This window comes from Vitis vinifera, chromosome 4 (assembly GCF_030704535.1).
Source record: "Vitis vinifera cultivar Pinot Noir 40024 chromosome 4, ASM3070453v1".
NCBI classification, from domain to species: Eukaryota; Viridiplantae; Streptophyta; class Magnoliopsida; order Vitales; family Vitaceae; genus Vitis; species Vitis vinifera.
Window position 1 is genome coordinate 8,668,678 of NC_081808.1, and position 19,799 is coordinate 8,688,476.

The following is a 19,799-nucleotide window of genomic DNA, read 5'->3' on the forward strand; positions in this document are numbered from 1 at the left end:
TTACTATTTCAAGTATTTACAATATATTTTAAAAGTAATTGTCACTTTTACAAAAAAATAATGACATTTTTGTCAAAATGAGGTCAAAAAGGATAAAAGGTTAAATTTTCAAAATTGAATTTTCAATGAACTTTTTAATCAAATAACCTTTTTTGTTTTTAAAAATAAAAATAGAAAATATATCCAAATAAACAATGAATTTTTTTACCTTTGCTCCACCAACTGAATTATGTTCTCGCCTTTGTTATATCATAACGTTGCCATTTGACCTACACTCAAAATTGGTTCTCGCATGTGCTTATCTTTAAGAGCATCCTTACTCTTGTTTGTTATTTTTTATTTAATTCAAAATTTTATTCTTGGTCCACTAAGTAAAATATATTGAAAGATCCATTAAAAATGTGACTTACTCTATACTTATTGTAGCATTATTATTTTGATTTAGATATGATTCCATTTATTTTTTTAAAAATATAAACCATAAAAAGAAATTGTACGATAGTCGGCAGATAGGAGTGACTTTCTTCCATCTAAAGGAGCATAAAAGTTCCAAGCATTGACGGTGTACTCAAGAAGTATTCCTTTGTATTGACCAGTTAGTCGGGTCCTTTCTGCTAACGTTGTGTGGTGTGGTCTTTCTTGGATGCTGCCGATTCCTACTTTTCAAGTTCTAAATACTATAAATAATATCATTATTCTCCCAAACATTATGAATCCCAAAGCCTCCCATAAAACTTCAGAATGAGAAACAACCTTACCCAACTCCCTTTATTTCTCCTCTGCTGTCTGTCTTTATGGATTTTCTTCATAGAGATGGCCATGTCACAGAACACAACAATACCAGTTAAAGTGGGAGTGGTTCTTGACATGGATACATGGCTGGGTAAGATGGGTTTGAGCTGCATCACCATGGCCCTCTCAGACTTCTATGCCTCTCATGGGCACTACAAGACTAGGCTGGTTCTGGAAATCAGAGATTCCAAAAGAGATGTTATGGGTGCAGCTGCAGCAGGTACTCTCGTTTCATAAAACTTAGAATACATTTAGAAAACAATTGCATTATAGAGACATATAGAAGCAAAAGTTTAAACTTGCCCTCTTATTTTCAAACAATTAGATATTTTTATTGCCCTTTTAGATGAGCAATTGATTATTAACAGAACTTTTATCATTTTTAATCACAACTTGCCACAGAAATACGAGATTAGAAAAATTGATAAATGGTGTAAATGTTAAGCGTTTAACTAATAGATCGAATTGGATGAAAGAAAATTATATTCCTTCTTCTGCCATATCACCATTTCCAACCTCATATCAAAGTTCAAGTTCTTCCTAATTAACATGGTAAAATTGTAGTGAAGACATTAAATAAGAAAAGTTTTTGAGGAAAAAGAGTCATGAAGTTGAACCAAGATTAGCATGCCCATCAAAGATGGCAAAAAGTCTCGTTAAATTGTAGCACGTGTTTTCAACTAAGCAACATTTCTTGCCTCGGAAGATGTTTCTTTGTTAACCACACGATGCTTCAAAGATGAAAAAAGTCTTCATAAATTTGATTTCCTCCTTGTTTTAAAAGTCACTCTAATATTGTGGTCATGTTCCAAAACCGATGCCTATGATCTATGTTATTGAGAAATAATGTGATGCAGAAGTATATAAAAAAGATTGATAATTTGATATAATAAGAAGATTGATAGTTTGTTTACAAATTCCAGTATCCATCGGACCAAGGGGATGTATTTTCCATTTTTGTACCTTGTTTGATTGTTGATAATATAGTAGAAATTGAATGAAACTTCAGAATTATTATATTTTAATTATTGTGAAATTCAGCTCTAGATTTATTACAAAATGAGGAAGTTCAAGCCATCATAGGACCAGCATCCTCCATGCAGGCCAACTTTGTGATTGGTCTCGGAGACAAGGCTCATGTGCCCATCATTTCATTTTCTGCAACTAGTCCTTCTCTTTCTTCACTCCGGAGTCGATATTTTGTCCGAGCCACACTGAATGACTCAGCACAAGTACCAGCTATAAGGGCAATTGTCCAAGCCTTTGGGTGGAGACAAGTTGTGCTCATTTACTTTGACAACGAGTACGGAAATGGAGTTATACCGTATCTTACTGATGCCTTGCAAGAGATTCACACCCGTATCTCCTACAGGAGCGTCATTCATCCATTAGCCACAGATGATCAAATCCTCGAAGAGCTTCACAAGTTGATGACAATGCCAACCAGAGTTTTCATCGTACACATGTTTACACCTATAGGCCCACGACTTTTTGCCAGAGCGAACGAGATTGGAATGATGGAAGAAGGTTATGTATGGATTCTAACTGATGGGTTAACTGATATCTTGAGTACTTTGGATCCATCTGTCATTGATTCAATGCAAGGAGTGTTGGGGGTGAAGCCTCATGTTCCAAGATCGAAAGAGCTTGAAAGTTTTAAAATCAGATGGAAAAGGGAAATCCAACAAGAATATCCGACCAATGAAAGCTTTGAGCTGAACATTTTTGGACTCTGGGCTTATGATGCCGCTTCTGGGTTAGCCATGGCAGTTGAAAAACTTGGGGCAACAAACTTCAGCTTCCAAAAGTCTCATATTTCCAGAAATTCAACCGATCTTGATACTGTAGGAGTCTCCCTAATTGGTCCAAAACTCCTCCAGTCACTATTAAATACTAGATTTAGAGGCCTCAGTGGGGATTTTCAAATTGTTAACAGACAACTACACTCATCAGCTTTTCAGGTAGTCAATGTGATAGGCAAGGGGGAAAGAGGGGTAGGATTTTGGACACCAGAGAATGGAACTGTAAGAAAGTTGGATTCTACTTCCAAGCCCAATCTAGGAACAATCGTATGGCCAGGAGAATCTCCCTCCGTCCCTAAAGGTTGGGTCCTTCCAACCAATGAGAAGAAATTGAGAATAGGAGTACCAGTCGGCCAAGGTTATAGTGAATTTGTAAAGGTGACGCGAGATCCTAGCAGTAACACAACGGAGGTCACTGGATTTTCCATAGCAGTCTTCGATGCAGCGATGGCAGCATTACCATATGTTGTTCCTTATGAGTACATTCCCTTCGAGGGGCCTGATGGCAATCAAGCCGGTGATTACAACGATTTGATATATCAAGTATATCTCCAGGTCAGTTGAACTCTTTACCTTTCCTAGCACATAGAGACAACTCTTGGTTGGCTTCAATTATAATGAATTTTGTCAAACTAAAAAGCTATTGCAGTTCCCCGTTGTTGGCTTTTGAGTACATAGGAAACAACCAAACTTGCAGCAAATTTTCCTGCAGTGCATAACAGAATGGCCCCATTGTTTATTGTTAACAGAAGTATGATGCTGTGGTGGGAGATACTACTATTCTAGCGAACAGGTCCTTGTATGTAGACTTTACACTACCTTACACAGATTCTGGGTTGTCAATGGTCGTGCCCACTATAGATAAAAGAAAAAAAAATGCATGGGTTTTCTTGAAGCCACTTACTTGGGACCTTTGGGTGACAAGCTTTTGTTTCTTCGTATTCACTGGCTTTGTGATTTGGGTTCTTGAACATCGAGTAAATAAAGACTTCAGAGGGCCTCGTTCACATCAAGTTGGCACTATCTTCTGGTTTTCATTCTCAACATTGGTGTTTACTCAGAGTAATTTCTCTTCCACCTCCTTGAATTTTATCTAGCAATTTATGTACTTATGTAATATTCAAATACAAAGCATAGTGAGTGCATCTCAAACACAATCGAAACTAACTTCTAGTATATATGGCCTGCTTGCTTGTTTCCCATGACTGTAACCTCTATTAATATATGGACATTCCATACAATATGCAAGTAAATTTCAAGATAATTTCTATGTTTCAAGAATTATATATATTTGACTTTATATTGATTTTCTGGATTGGATTTTCTTTTTCTTTCTTAAATTATGTTAACAGAGGAGAGAATTGTCAGCAACTTGGCTCGGATCGTGATGATCATATGGTTTTTTGTGGTGCTGATTCTTACTCAAAGTTACACAGCCAGCTTGGCTTCAATGTTAACAGTTCAACAACTCAACCCGACTATCACCGATATAAATGAGCTCATAAAGAAGGGGGAGCCTGTAGGTTGCCAAAATGACTCTTTCGTTTGTGAATTCTTGATCGAGTCGATGAAATTTGATGAGTCCAAGCTTGTAAAGTACGAGTCCCCAGAAGAACTGGATGAATTATTTTCAAACAAGAGTTCAAAAGGTGGAATTGCTGCTGCATTTGATGAAATCCCTTACATGAAGATTTTCCTTGCAAAATATTGCTCCAAATACACAGCAGTCGGACCAACATACAAGTTTGATGGGTTTGGATTTGTAAGCGTTCTTTCTTAAAGTGTACAGATTTTCATTTAGTGGTTTCTGATTTTTGATCATTTTTCAGGTGTTTCCAAAGGGTTCACCCCTTGTAACTGATGTTTCAAGGGAAGTCTTAAACGTGACAGAGGGAGCTAAAATGCTACAATTCGAGAAGGCATGGTTTGGGCAAACACCCAGTTGTCCAGAGCTCACCAGCTCAGTTTCTTCAAACAGCATCGGCCTTAATAGCTTCTGGGGCCTATTCCTCATTGCTGGAGTCGCTTCATTCGTAGCTCTCATCACATGCATCACCATGTTCCTTTATGAAAATAGAGATACCTTAATAAACTTGAATCCCCCATCTTCCATATGGGGAAAAATTAAAGCCATGGCAACACGCTTTGAAGACAAAGATCTCAGGTCCCATACCTTTAGAAATAGTGATCAACTTCCAGACAAGCAACATCAAGGCCATGGATGTAGTTATAGCCTCGCCAGCTACACCAACTGCCCTCCAAGTCCATCAAGCCTTTTGATCCCAACACACAACAATTTTACTTTCTTCGGTGAACAAGGAACGCCTTCTTCTGGACATGTTGATCCGGTCAGTTCAAATCAGCCGATGCATCCACATATATTGTTTGAATATGAGCTTGCTAATATAAATCATGAGCAAACAAGATGTCATGCCCCGTGACCCGCTCCAAGGGCATGACGATCATTTCACATGTCAAGCCCGAAAGCTCAAAGTGTAAATTGAACATTATCGAGAATAATTCTAGAAGCTTCTCTTAGCCTCACATGTAAAGCACCAGCTCACCAACTCCACACCAAATGCAGTTGTAACAGAGAATTGGGTTGTACACTCTCATATATAAATATATGTAAAAAAAGATAAGAGGTTTATTCTAGGCAATATTTTTTTCATTATGTTCTTCTCTGCCCCTCTATTTTCTCTCTCAAAAACTCCTGTGATTCAATCCTTTTTTTTTTTTAATTCAATCATGGTATCAGAGCTCCATGAGACTTACGTCACCCCTCCTACCATGTCCACCACTACAACTCCAACCATAACTACGAATCCAGCAATGGCGTCTTCCTTTTTTATTAATCTCAACTTCACTCTGTCGATCAAGTTGGAAAGAGGTAATTACCTTATTTGGAAGTCACAAATTCTTCCTATTCTTAGAGGTCATGGTCCTGATGGTTTTGTTACAGGAATGAAACCTTGCCCGAATGAGTTTATCAACGTTGCAGGTGATTCATTTGGCCTTAATCAAATGGTAAATCCAAAGTATTTTTATAGGCAAAGACAAGATCAGTTGATCCTTGGGTGGATGATTGCTTCAATGTCAGAAGGTGTTGTTGGTCAGATTGTAGGCTGTACCACTTCTTAGCAAGTCTGAGCAGCTCTGGAGCATCTTTTTGCCTCACCTTTGAAGGCAAGATTACTTCAGTTGTGAATAGAAATGCAGACAACCAAGAAAGGCTCTCTCTCAATGATTGATTACATTAGCAAAATCAAGTCTATTGTAGATAATCTAATAGCATCTAGAGCACCTCTTACTGATGAAAATATTATAATGAATTTGTAGACTGATGTTAGAGTAGAATATGATCCAGTATTTGTCATTATTACAACACGACCGGAACTCTTCACTCTATCAGAAGTCTGTGCACTGTTGCAGAATCATGAAACCAGTATTAAGCAACTGAATTCTTGCACACAAATTGTCTCCAAAATGTCTGCTAATTTTACAGTAGGTGGTTCTTCCAAGGATGGTCGTGGTTGTAGAAATACTCATGGGAATGACAGGGCACATACTAGAGGTCATAACAGTTTTCATTGCAGTCAGTATTTTGGTCTAGGGCTTGGTGGTTATGGTAGAGGTAATGGATTGCTCCCAACTTGCCAAGTTTGTGGTCGACAAGGACACATTGCTATAAACTGTTACCATAGATTTGATCGGGCTTTTCAATCTCCCCCAAGTAATTCCTTAACTTTTATGGTTGCCCTTCCTAATACAATAGCAGATCCTTCTTGGTACTTTGATAGTGGTGCATCAACCCATGTGACCAATAATCCAGACAACTTGAGCTTCAAATCTTACTATAATGGTCATGATAAGGTTACTGTGGGCAATGATCAAGGTTTGTGCATTCAAAATGTTGGTTATTCTTCCCTACCTTTTTTTCTCAAAACCTTGCATCTCATAAATATTTTGCAGCCCAAAAATTACTAAAAATCTCTTGAGGATTTCTAGGTTCACTATAGATAATAATGTTTATGTTGAGTTTCACTAAAATCATTGCTTTGTGAAAGACAAGAGCTCAGGGAATGTTTTGTTCCAATGATCAATTAAAGATGGCCTTTATTGTCTGATACCACCTCAGAATCCTCTATTCCATTGTTTCCAGTTCTACCACAGTCACTCCAAGGGATACTTCATTTTTTTGCCCATGTTTCCTCTGCTGATAATCACACTTTTAGTCCAGTTTTATAGTCTCTTAAATATAATAAACTTGAGGTTTGGCACCAAAGGTTGGGCAAAATGAAAACTTATCCCCAAGTTTGTACTCAAGCCTGTTTTGAAGTCTTGTATCTTTTCTTTACACAATGAAAACTTATCTCCAAGTTTTTGTAATTCTTGTTAGTTTAGCAAAAACCATGCTCTTCTTTTTTTCCTAGCTCTAACTACAACCATGGCACCTCTTCAATTGGTTCACACTGATTTGTGGGGGCCTTCTCCTGTCAAGTCCAGTGTTGGTTTTCTCTATTATATTTATTTTATCGATGACTATACTTGGTTTACCTGGATTTATCCATTGAAAGCTAAATCTAATGCTCTAAATGTATTTTTTCTTTTCAAAGTGTTTTGTGGAAATTCAATTCGGCTTGTGTATTAAAGCCTTACAATCCAACTGGGGTAGGGAGTACAGACCTTTTCTTCCTATTCTTATTAAACATGGAATTCATTTTCGCCATCCTTGCCCACATGTGCACCAACAACATGGTCATGTTGAGCATAAACATCGACGTGTAGTTGAGTGTGGTCTCACTTTATTAGCACAGACACAGTTACCTCTCTATTTCTAGTGGGAAGCTATTCATATTGCTACCTTTCTTATCAACAAGTTGCCCACTCCTGTCCTCCATATCTCCATATAAAAAACTCTTTGGCACCCTTCTTGATTATGCTATCCTCAAAACTTTTTATTGCACTTGTTTTCCTAACATTCATGCTTATAACACCCTTAAGTTTGCTTTTCACACTAAGTGTGTATTCATTGGGTATATTGATGTTCATAAGGGGTACAAATGTCTTGATTCTTTTGGTTGTGTTTATATTACCCGCCATGTTGTGTTTAATGAAATGGACACTACAAGAAAACATGTTTTTCCCAATGAAAATTTAGGGACAAATTAAAAATTTATCTTTAAAACTAATTTTTCCAGACGAAATTCTAGATATTGTCACTAACACCAATTTCTTGACAACTTTTCATGATGAAATTGAAATTTTTGTCACCAAAATTTGTGGTGGGAAAATTTGAGATGGAGATCCATCCTCATGCATACTCCAATTCCTATTTTAGGCATTGTGATTTTATTTCATGTTTTAACTCTTAATTTTCATTTTGATTTAATATATAATTATCTTTTCTTTACCACATTATAATTATTTTAATTTATGAAAATGATATGCGGAATCCCTAAAGTATATATGTATATTATTTGAGAGTTTTAATTTTAATTTTGATTTTAACTTTAATCTTAGTTTAGATCTTAATTATAGTATTAGTTTAAATAAAAATTTTAATCTTAGTTTAAATTTCCATTTTAATGTTAATTTTTGTAATTTTAATTCTAGTTTTAATTTTTAACTTGAACTTTAGTTTTAACTTTGCCTTTAATTTTAATCTTAGTTTTGACCGGATTTTCAATCCTCATCTTAGGCTTAATTTTAATTTTAATATTAATTTTCATTATAATTATAATCGTTTTTTTTTTAAAATCATTTTGACATTAATATTAGTTTTGACTTTAATTTTGATTCTAATTTCAATTTTAATTTTATTTTTAATCTTGACTCTAATTTGGTTTTGATCTTGATTTTGATTTTAATATTTGAGATGAAAAGAAAAATTGAATTGTACCATTAAACATACAAATTGGAGAATGGAAGTTTTAATAAAAACAAACAAAGTACAACTTTAGTTTAATGTTGAGTTTAATTTTTACGTTCATTTTAGTAATTTTAATATGGTTTTAATCTTTAACTTTAACTTTAGTCTTAATTTTGACTTTAATTAAAGTTTACCTTAGCTTCAACCCTAATCTTGGTCTTAACTTTAATTTTAATCTTAGTTTTTATTATAATTATATTTTTCATTTTCAATTTTAACATTGATCCTAATTTTGACTTTAATTTTGATTTTAATTCTAATTTTTGTCTTATCACTTTGATCTTAATTTCAATTTTAATTTTAATATTTAACTTTAAAGTTAGTTTTAATTTTGACCTTAATTAAAGTTTGTAAGTTTGAACCATTGGTTTGACCATAGTTGAGCCACGATCTAACCAACAAATTATGTCTTAACTTTTTTTACTCAATGATCAGTCCAACTCTAGAAATATTGGAGATTATCATTTCCAATGAATTTATGTTTTTTTATTTCATTAGGCTATAATTGAATAAAAGTGATGTTTAAGGACCTCATAATAATATTATATATATAGTATGATTATTTTGATTTCAATTTAATTTAATTTTGATTCTAAATTTTTATTTTATTTTTACTTCTAATTTCAATCTTAATTTTAATTTTGATTTTGAGTTAATCTTAATTTCAATTTCAATTTTAATTTTTGTTCTAGTTCTAGTTTGTTATTTTAGGTTTTAGTTTTATTTTGTAACTCTGATTTTAGTTCCAATTTTAATTTTGAATTTTAAATTTTAATAGTAATCTTAGTTTTAATTTTAATTTAATCATAATTTTTCTTTTTAATCTTAACTTCAATTTTTATCTTAACATTTATTTTTAATATAAATTTTTGCTTCTCTAATTTTACCCTCTACATTATCTTATTCTAATAATAATAGTAGAAAATTGAAATGATGGGAGAAAACTCGAGGTGCATCTAATGCATCGAATAGTTGTTTAGTTATCTTGCTGTGTTGAATGGAGCTAAAATGATGAAATGGGAGGCTTGAATGACATGCAAGGGGGAGGGGGGTTGTTTTCCTTTTCCCTTTTGAAAGAATACACCATTTCATCTCTGATTCACTTAACAACAACTACTACTCTCACACTTACCCTATACCCATGAAAACTCACTTCATTCACCCACCTCTTATCCAGACATAGGGGGACATTGTTGGGATTTTATTTCTCCTACATCTTCGGTAATAAACCGAAGACGTGATTGGAATGTGGTCCACATCATTCCATCAATTTAGGAACGAGGATTCATGCTCCAAACCACGTTCGCATCACTACCGCATGTTCTGTGCACGTTCCAGGTAGGCTCAATGATGGAGAGAGTCTTTTAAAACGAGGCAGAACACTAACGGGAGGGTACCCTAAGCCTGCAATCTCTTTTCAGTTTTCAAAAACACCATCTAAGTGGAGATTGTGAAGGTTTAGAAGCACCTGAAACCCAAAATTAGCAAAACCCTTTTTAACCTGTAGAATGGCAATGGCGGGAGGTATGTTTTCCGATCAATTTATAATTCCGTTTATGATCTAATTGCTATTTAATGTTTTTTTATAGCATGTTTAGAAATAAAGATTCAGTTGGTATCAAAGCCTTGTATACCTTTGCCTTGTTCATTTTACAATTTACATTTTTCAATCCAGTGAGTTTTGGTATTTTGGAGGTTTTGGTTTTAGAAGTTTTTGATGAAAAATATTGTTAGAAATCATTAGGAGATGAGATTTCTAACATTTTGGTGTTTTAAATCATCAATTTGGTGTTTGGAATGCCTAGAAACCGTCGGGTTTCATTTCGGGTTGCAGATGGGTCAAACAGACCCGACTGAAGGTAGGGGACGACTACAAGGGGTTATCGTTTTGACTGTCAATAAGACTTAAATAAGTAAACAAGTGATCAGAAAATGGGCAGTAACCCAGATGGTCACAACCTTGTTTACCTTCATTGATTGCACAGGTTCGAGTCCTCCTAGCAGTAACCTATAAACTTATTTTTATTTAGTGAATGTAATAATAATAATAAAAAAATCATAAAATTTAATGTTTTTTAAAATATGTTAATTTATGGATATTTTATGTGATAGATTATTTATTTTTGCTAGTTGAATGCATATTTTTATTTTAATGGTTTATTGTGCATACAACATTAAATTAAATAATTTGCACATTAAATTTATTCTTAAAGGCTTTTATGGTTTTAATTTTAGATATTAATGTGCTTATAATTTATACAATTTCAGAAATTTTGCACATTGATATTGAGTTTTGTGTAAAAAAAAAAAAAATTGCTTATGGTTTCATGCAATTTATATAAGTTTTCTTGTGAATTAATTTAATGTCAAGTGATCCATATAATTTTAATTAATTAAGAAGTAGCCACAGCATCTTTAATTATGCAAAATTATATATTAATTGTTTTGGGATCACATATTGGAAAATGACATTATGGGTAATTAATTATATTTGATATAATAAAATTTTATCCCACAAGAATTTTTTATTATATTTGTGTTATTAATTAGGGTAGAATATCAGATTATATTTCTTAATTACCCACAGGAATTAGGAAATAAAACACAATTTGATAGTTTTATCATAAGGTTTTACATGGATCTAATTGAATTAGAACTTTAGCCCACATGCAAGTTTTATGTCACTAGATTCATAATTTTTTAACATGAGTTACATTGGTAAAACATGATATTTGTTTATTAGTCTCAAATTTGAATTATAAGCATGTATGTTTAATTTTTGTGCAGTCATGCAACTTGCGAATTTCTCTAATATAAAATGTGACATTCCCAAATTGAAAAGTGATAACTATAAGGTTTGGAATGAGAGAATTCTCCTTCATTTAGGGTGCATGGACATTGATTATGCTATCAGGAAAGACAAACCAACCATTATTGACACTAGCACTACAGCAGAAAAGGCTCTTTATGAACAATGGGAGCGATCAAATCGCCTTAGTCTGATGTTCATAAAGACCAAAATCTCTTATGGTATTCGTGGTTCTGTGGATCAACATGACAATGTCAAGGCATTACTGAAGGCTATTGATGAACAATTTGTGACTTCAGATAAGGCACTTGCTAGCACCCTGATAATGAAGTTTTCATCTTTAAGGCTCACTAATGTGAATGGTGTGCGAGAGCACATAATGCAAATGAGGGATATTGCGGCACAATTGAAAACACTTGAGGTTGAAATTTCTGACTCCTTCCTTGTGCACTTCATTTTAAACACTCTTCCACAACAATATGGACCCTTCAAAATCTCCTACAACACACACAGAGATAAGTGGTCAATTAATGAGCTTCTGACCATGTGTGTTCAAGAGGAGGGAAGGTTGAAAATGGAATTGGGTGAGAATGCATTAATGACAATGGAAGGAAAGGATCAAAATCAGGCCAAAAAGAAAGGGAAAGGTAAAATACCGCCCCAAGGTGGAATCAAGAAGTTCAATAAGTGCTTCTTCTACAAGAAAAAGGGGCACATGAAAAAGGGTTGCACCAAATTCCAGAAATGGCTTGAGAAGAAAGGTAAACCAATCTCATTTTTTTGTTATGAATCTAATATGGTTGATGTTATTTATAACACATGGTGGATTTATTCTGGTTCTACAATCCATGTTTCGAATACCTTGCAGGGTATGCAAAACCTAAGGAAGCCAATGCCAAGTGAGCAATGCATTTATTCAGGAAACAAGATGCGTTCACATGTGGAGGCTGTTGGAACATGCAATTTAGTTTTAAGTAGTGGTTTTATTTTAAATTTAGAAAAGACATTTTATGTTCCAAGTTTCTCTAGGAATTTGATTTCAGTTTCAAGAATTGTACCTTTGGGTTATTCCTTTAGTTTTTATGAGACATCTTTCAGTTTGTTTTATAAATCTAATCTTGTTGGAAATGGTACATTGTCTAATGGTCTTTTCTCTATCGATTTGCAAAATGATACCACTAATAATACTATGCATGTTCACATTGGTACAAAACGATGTGTTATGAATGAAGATTCCTTTATGCTGTGGCATCGGAGATTGGGACATATCTCCATACAGAGAATTAAGAGATTAGTAAATGATGGAGTACTTAACACTTTAGATTTTACTGATTTTCACACTTGTATGGACTGCATTAAGGGAAAGCAGACCAACAAGTCTAAGAAGGGTGCCAAGAGGAGCATAGACATATTAGAGATCATACATTCAGATATTTGTTGTCCAGACATGGACGCGCATGGTCCGAAATACTTCATCTCCTTCATAGACGATTACTCACGATACATGTATATCTACTTGCTTCATAACAAGAATGAAACATTGGGTGCCTTTAAAGTTTTTAAGGCTGAAGTAGAAAAACAATGCGGAAAGCAAATAAAGATTGTGAGAACAGATAGAGGTGGAGAACATTATGGTAGATACACCGAGGATGGACAAGCACCTGGTCCCTTTGCGAAGTTTCTTCAAGAGCATGGGATAGTTGCTCAATACACAATGCCTAGGTTCCCCAGACCAGAACGGTGTGGCTGAAAGAAGAAACCGAACATTAATGGACATGGTTAGGAGTATGCGTAGCAACTCCAAGCTTCCTGAATCCTTGTGGACTGAAGCTCTTAAAACGGTAGTGTATATATTGAACTGAGTTCCAACAAAGGTTGTCCCCAAGACGCCATTTGAATTTTGCAAAGGTTGGAAACCAAGTTTGTGACATATACACGTTTGGGGATGCCCATCTGAAGTAAGAGTTCACAACCCACAAGAGAAGAAACTAGACCCAAGGACCATTAGTGCGTATTTCATTGGATATGCCGAAAGGTCTAAAGGGTATAGATTTTACTGTCCATCTCACAGTACTAGAATTGTGGAGTTAAGAAATGCTAAGTTTCTTGATAATGACTTGATTAGTGGGAGTGATCGATTTCAGGACATTGTTTCTAAAAAAGATCATATAGATGCTCAACCATCCACTTCAAGTGATAGCTTGATTGTCATTCAGAATGCCCCTCAAGTTCAAATGGGTGATAGACAACCAATCATTGAAGCTCCACAAATTGCTAATGACAATCCAGTAGATCAAGTTGTTCAAGATTCGCCAGAAATTGTTGAACAACCTGTTGAGCAACGTGATCCTCAGGAAAATGTTGATTCAATATTAAGAAGATCTACAAGAGTGAGAAAACTAGCAATACCTAGTGATTATGTTGTGTATCTGCAAAAATTGGACTATGACATTAGAGTCGAAAATGATCCTAAAACATTTTTACAAGCCATAAGTTGCAAAGAGTCTAATTTATGGTATGATGCTATGAAAGATGAGATGAATTCTATGGCATCTAATGAAGTCTGGAATCTTGTTGAGTTGCCTGATGGTTCAAAAGCCATTGAATGTAAATGGGTCTTCAAGACAAAGAAAGATTCATTGGGCAACATTGAAAGATATAAAGCGAGACTCGTTGCTAAAGGATTAACTCAAAATAAAGGAATTGACTACAAGGAGACTTTTTCTCCTGTATCTAAGAAAGATTCTCTTCGTGTCATTATGACATTAGTTGCACATTTTGACTTAGAGTTGCAACAAATGGATGTGAAAACGGCATTTCTCAATGAAAATCTAGAGGAAAAGATTTACATGAAACAACTAGAAGGATTTTCCTCTAGTGGTGGTGAGCATTTGGTATGCAAGCTTAAGAAATCCATATATGGATTGAAACAAGCATCCCATTAGTGGTATTTGAAGTTTCATGATGTTATCTCTTCATTTGGTTTCGTGGAGAACATTATGGATCAATATATATATCAAAAAGTCAGTGGGAGTAAGATATGTTTCCTTGTTCTGTATGTGGATGACATTTTACTTGCAACCAATAATAAGGGTTTGCTACATGGGGTGAAACAGTTTCTATCTAAAAACTATGATATGAAGGATATGGGTGATGCAACTTATGTTATTGGCATTAAGATACAGAGAGACAGATTTTGAGGCCTTTTAGGTTTGTCTCAAGAGACCTATATCAACAAGGTTTTAGAAAGATTTCGGATGAAAGATTGTTCACCAAGTATAGCTCCCATTGTGAAGGGCGATAGGTTCAATTTGGACCAGTGCCCGAAGAATGATCTTGAGCGGGAACAAATGAAGAACATTCCTTATGCTTCTGATGTTGGAAGCTTGATGTATGTTCAGGTCTGCACAAGACCTGACATTGCATTTACTGTTGGGATGTTAGGGAGATATCAGAGTAATCCAGGTATGGACCATTGGAAAGCTACAAAAAAGGTGATGAGATACCTTCAAGGGACCAAAGACTACATGCTTATGTATAGACGGACTGATAATTTGGAAGTGATTGGCTACTTTGATTCGGACTACGCTGGTTGCATTGATTCGCGAAAATCAACTTCAGGATATGTCTTTATGCTAGCCGGTGGAGCTGTTTCTTGGAGAAGTGCAAAGCAAACTTTGATTGCAACTTCCACTATGGAGGCTGAGTTCGTGTCTTGTTTTGAGGCTTCCTAGCATGGTGTATGGTTAAAGAGCTTCATTTCTGGGCTTAGAGCTGTGGATTCAATTTCTTGGCCATTAAAGATATATTGTGACAATTCAGCTGTAGTTTTTATGGCTACGAACAATAAAAGTAGCAGTCAAAACAAGCACATCGACATCAAGTATTTAGCCCTAAGAGAACGTGTTAAAGAGAAAACAGTGGTTATTGAACACGTTAGCACTGAATTGATGATTGTTGATCCTTTGACTAAAGGCATGCCACCGTTGAAACTTAGGGATCATGTAGATAGATTGGGACTTGGTTCCTTTGTGTGATTTTCGTTGTAAGAACGAATGTTATTTTCAATGAAACTCTATTTGTGATGTTTTCTCATATTTGATTTTCTTTGTGTACACTTTTATTCATTTATTGAGAAATATCATTAATATTTGGACATAGAATAAACATAAGGTTTATTCATTAAGCCAGATGGACTAGTGTTTAAGAAACATGATGCATTGTGATACATGGAAGATAATACTCAATATTAGAGGACCTATCGCCATGAATCATGTATTTTGTTTCTTGCTATGATGAATGATGGAATATATGGACCAAGTGGGAGAATGTTGGGATTTTATTTCTCCTACATCTTTGGTAATAAACCGAAGACGTGATTGGAATGTGGTCCGCATCATTCTATCAATTTAGGAACGAGGATTCATGCTCCAAACCATGTTCGCATCACTACCCCATGTTCTGTGCACGTTCCAGGTAGACTCAGTGATGGAGAGAGTCTTTTAAAACGAGGCAGAACACTAACGGGAGGGTACCCTAAGCCTGCAATCTCTTTTCAGTTTTCAAAAACACCATCTAAGTGGAGATTGCGAAGGTTTAGAAGCACCTGAAACCCGAAATTAGCAAAACCCATTTTAACCTATAGAATGGTAATGGTGGGAGGTATGTTTTCCGATCAGTTTATAATTTCGTTTATGATCTAATTTCTATTTAATGTTTTTTTATAGCATGTTTAGAAATAAAGATTACAAACATAGCCCCCCACAACTCACTCCACCACTACCATCAACAACCTCAACCCACAACTCCCTTTCTCAAGGTCTTCATCAACGTATCGGGTAACCATTCTGCAACTTTGCATCCCTGTTGCAGAAACAAAAACCACTTTGAAACCCATTGTGTACGATGGGTTTGATTTTTTAATATAATGCATTGCACTTTGCTTTCATGTACATGTATGGAAGTTGATTTTTTTTAATGTCATATATTATGCCTTCATGATATTATAGATCATGGTTTCATGTGGGTTTTAACCTTTTATTTCCATATATTATGGGTTAGTGTGGGCTTGATTTTTGTAATGGTATAATATGGGTTTTGGTTTTATAACACCATGTAATGCAATTTCATTGGTTTGACGTTATTTTTTTGTTAGATAAATAAAATGTATAGTGGAGGTTGGGTTATGGAGTTTGATTCTGTAATACTTAACAGGTGAGATTTTGTAATAATGAATAAGAGAAGTGGCTTTCAAGTGATAGTGAAAGCGAAAATGGTTAAAAACTCTTGTAAGCTATCTTTTATTTATTTTATTATATGTCAAAAACTAAAATTTAATCTAGTTACATATCTTTAATTTTTTTTTTTTTCATTTAATAACACTTGTTATTCATTTCTTACTTTTTTTTTTTTTATGTTGCTCATTGATTACAGATGGCTCCTAAACAAAAAAAGCCAACTCCTCATCTGACTCCTTCACCCATAATGGCACCCACAACACCTCTTTCCATTAACGCTCCAATGCCCACATTTGATGAGGGCACTAGCAACTTTAAGAAATTTCCCACACTTATAACTTCAAGCTATTATAATTTTGTAAGGTGTTTTATCAACTTCCTTTAATTTTTATGTGATTATGGTTGCTTTATTGATTACTACCCAAAAAGTGCTATTTTGCGCTTTTAATTTATTATGTTTTAAGCACTTTTGTGTAGTAGTTCTCCATTTTTATTCCAATTGGCATGTTAAGGACCTAGCAATGACTTCTAATCATATTTGTGGCTAGTTTTAGTGTTTTGACAGCTTTTTGGATCATTAAGACAAGCCAAGTAAAGGAGAGAAGCAAAGAGGAAAACAAAGTGAAGAAAACAGAGGATAGCAGCTGCAGTCTTCCTTCGCACTTTTGGAGAACTTACAGAAGTCCATTTTCTACATGCTATATACCATTTTAAAGCTCAGGAAGTCAAGAATCCAACGCTTCAAACCGTGTACTATTTGAAGCTGAAATGAGGAAGATATGGCCTTTGGAAGACAACTGCATCAAGCAAGTGCGAATTTCGCACAGCAGCCCAAGCAAGTGCGAATTTCGCACCACCAGCCATGCAAGTGCGAATTTCTCACCAGCCCATGTGTCTTTGGTGTGAAATCTCCTCTGTTCTGCCGACTCCACATGAGATCTTTTCTTTTGTATTTTTTTATGAAAATTCCTTTCTTATCCCTATAATTAGCCAATCACAGGCTTTGCTTTTGTAAAGGCTATAAGAGGGGTGGAAATCATCTCTCGAAACACACTAACATATTGTATATTTTACACTTAGTGAAATTTTCCTCTGGGGAAAAAACAGAGTTCTCTTTGCTTTCCTTTTCTCTTTTCTATTTTCTTTTTCTTGGAAGCCAAACAACCTCTAAGGATGTTTTCCCAGAGGATGAGAGGCTAAACCTTTGGTTTCTTGGAGTGAAAGAAGCTAGGTGAAAATTCCAGATGCTAAAATGGAAAACTCTCGTGCATTAAATATAGATAGTTGGAGTTCATAAATGGCTTTTAAATCTAAAGTTTTGCTTTAAATCCCTTAGAATCACTTTGAATGGGCCAATACATGATAAGCTTTAGGTCTCTGTGGATACTTATTGCTAGATCCACATCAGACCATTAGTTATCATGTACGAGCCATTGGAAAGTGGCTCAAGGTGAAGACCCATAGTGTCTAAAGCCATTAATGGAACTTGACTACCATTTCTATGGACTTTTTATGGATTAAATCTTCATTGTTAAACCTATACCGATTCGGGAAACAACAATCCTTTATGTTGTTGTCCCCAATACGAGAAGAAAAATCCGGAATTTCCCACTTTGCATTCTGAACTTGATTGTAGCAACCTTTAGCTCCGAGAGACTTTCTTTTTTCCATTTTTACCTAGTTTATGTTAGTTTAGTTCCAAACACCACTTTCAAAACAAATTTTATTTTCTTTTAAACTTTAAGTTTTTGACAAAGGAAATCATCAGATTCAATTTCTAATCTTGAGTCTATCACTGGTAGAATGAAAACCCATCCCAAAGTTTGACCCTAGAACTGCTATACTATAGTAGCTTTGCTATGCTAGTATGAGGTCATAGGATTTATAAATATTTTTTATTAAAATACCCGACTGGGCACGAATCAAAATGGCACCATTGTCGGGGATGGTGCCACGATACAGTGATACAACTTTTTAGAGGCTACTTGTGATTTCCATCACAAGTTTGGTGAATTCCTTTTTCACTAACTTCATTTTCTTTCTTTTAATTGTAGAATTCCTTTTGTTAAGTTTATTTTCATTTTCTTTCTAACCTTAACTTTCTTCTAGCTTTCTTTTGTTTTTGTTGTCTTTGTTTTGTTTTCAGGTAAGTAGTAACTTGTGCATGCCCTATTGGATTCGGGACCAAGAGGGAAGATTAGTAAGGATTGAGAATCCTCAAGACACGGAGTTGGATATTTGTGTAAACATCATGGACCCTCCACAAGAGGATCAGAATTCTCAACACGGTCAAGGGGGTAATCCAAATGCATATCTATCCATGAGGGATAGGATGCACCCACCAAGGATGAGTGCACCCTCATGCATCGTACCTCCTCTTGAGCAGCTGATTATAAGGCCCCATATTGTGCCCCTCCTACCAAATTTCCATGGAATGGAGAGTGAGAACCCATATGCCCACATCAAGGAGTTTGAGGAGGTGTGCAATACTTTTAGAGAGAAAGGAGCTTCAATAAACTTGATGAGACTCAAGTTATTCCCTTTTACTTTGAAGGACAAGTAAAAAATATGGCTTAACTCCTTAAGGCTGAGGAGCATAAGGAATTGGGTTGATCTTCAGGCCGAATTTTTGAAGAAATTTTTCCCCACCCATAGGACCAATGGGTTGAAGAGACAAATCTCAAACTTTTCTGCAAAAGAAAATGAGAAGTTCTATGAATGTTGGGAAAGGTATATGGAGGCCATCAATGCTTGTCCTCATCATGGCTTTGATACATGGCTCTTGGTGAGCTATTTTTATGATGGGATGTCTTCCTCCATGAAGCAAATTCTTGAAACCATGTGTGGGGGAGATTTTATGAGTAAGAATCCGGAAGAAGCCATGGACTTTTTAAGTTATGTATCTGAGGTATCAAGAGGATGGGATGAGCCCAACTCAAGAGAAATGGGAAGGATGAAAGCTCCTGTAAATCCAAAGGGTGGAATATACATGTTAAGTGAAGACATGGACATGAAAGCTAAGGTGGCAACAATGGCAAGGAGGTTGGAAGAACTTGAGTTGAAAAAAATGCATGAAGTCCAAGCCATTTTCGAGACACAAGCCCATGTCATGCCATGCACCATTTTCCAATCATGTGATCATGTGGTAGATGAGTGCCCAACCATCCCAGCTGTGAGGGAGATGTTAGGTGATCAAGCCAATGTTGTGGGGCAATTTAGGCCCAACA

At 35.2% G+C, this 19,799-nt stretch overlaps 1 protein-coding gene and 1 non-coding gene across 2 annotated transcripts; one reads left to right on the forward strand and one right to left on the reverse strand.

Annotated features, from left to right (window-relative positions):
* The first annotated feature begins 801 nt into the window (after window positions 1–801).
* LOC100245431 (glutamate receptor 2.1) lies at window positions 802–5,035 on the forward strand. The gene is made up of 5 exons (XM_019219291.2): window positions 802–1,012; window positions 1,834–3,149; window positions 3,344–3,656; window positions 3,947–4,356; window positions 4,424–5,035. Exons 1-5 carry the CDS (start codon window positions 814–816, stop codon window positions 5,033–5,035), a joined length of 2,850 nt encoding a protein of 949 aa, XP_019074836.1. The 5' UTR covers window positions 802–813.
* Window positions 5,036–19,234: 14,199 nt separating this feature from the next.
* On the reverse strand, window positions 19,235–19,341 carry LOC132253695 (small nucleolar RNA R71). Its single transcript, XR_009465581.1, has one exon. It is a non-coding gene; the product is annotated as a small nucleolar RNA R71 (small nucleolar RNA).
* Window positions 19,342–19,799: the final 458 nt, after the last annotated feature.

Bases quoted from the DNA above. Each gene is read 5' to 3' on its own strand.
- LOC100245431 (XM_019219291.2), top strand. From the start codon at position 814: ATGGCCATGTCACAGAACACAACAATACCAGTTAAAGTGGGAGTGGTT. The intron at 1,013-1,833 runs GTACTCTCGTTT...TGTGAAATTCAG, and splicing joins TATGGGTGCAGCTGCAGCAG to CTCTAGATTTATTACAAAAT. The intron at 3,150-3,343 runs GTCAGTTGAACT...TATTGTTAACAG, and splicing joins TATATCAAGTATATCTCCAG to AAGTATGATGCTGTGGTGGG.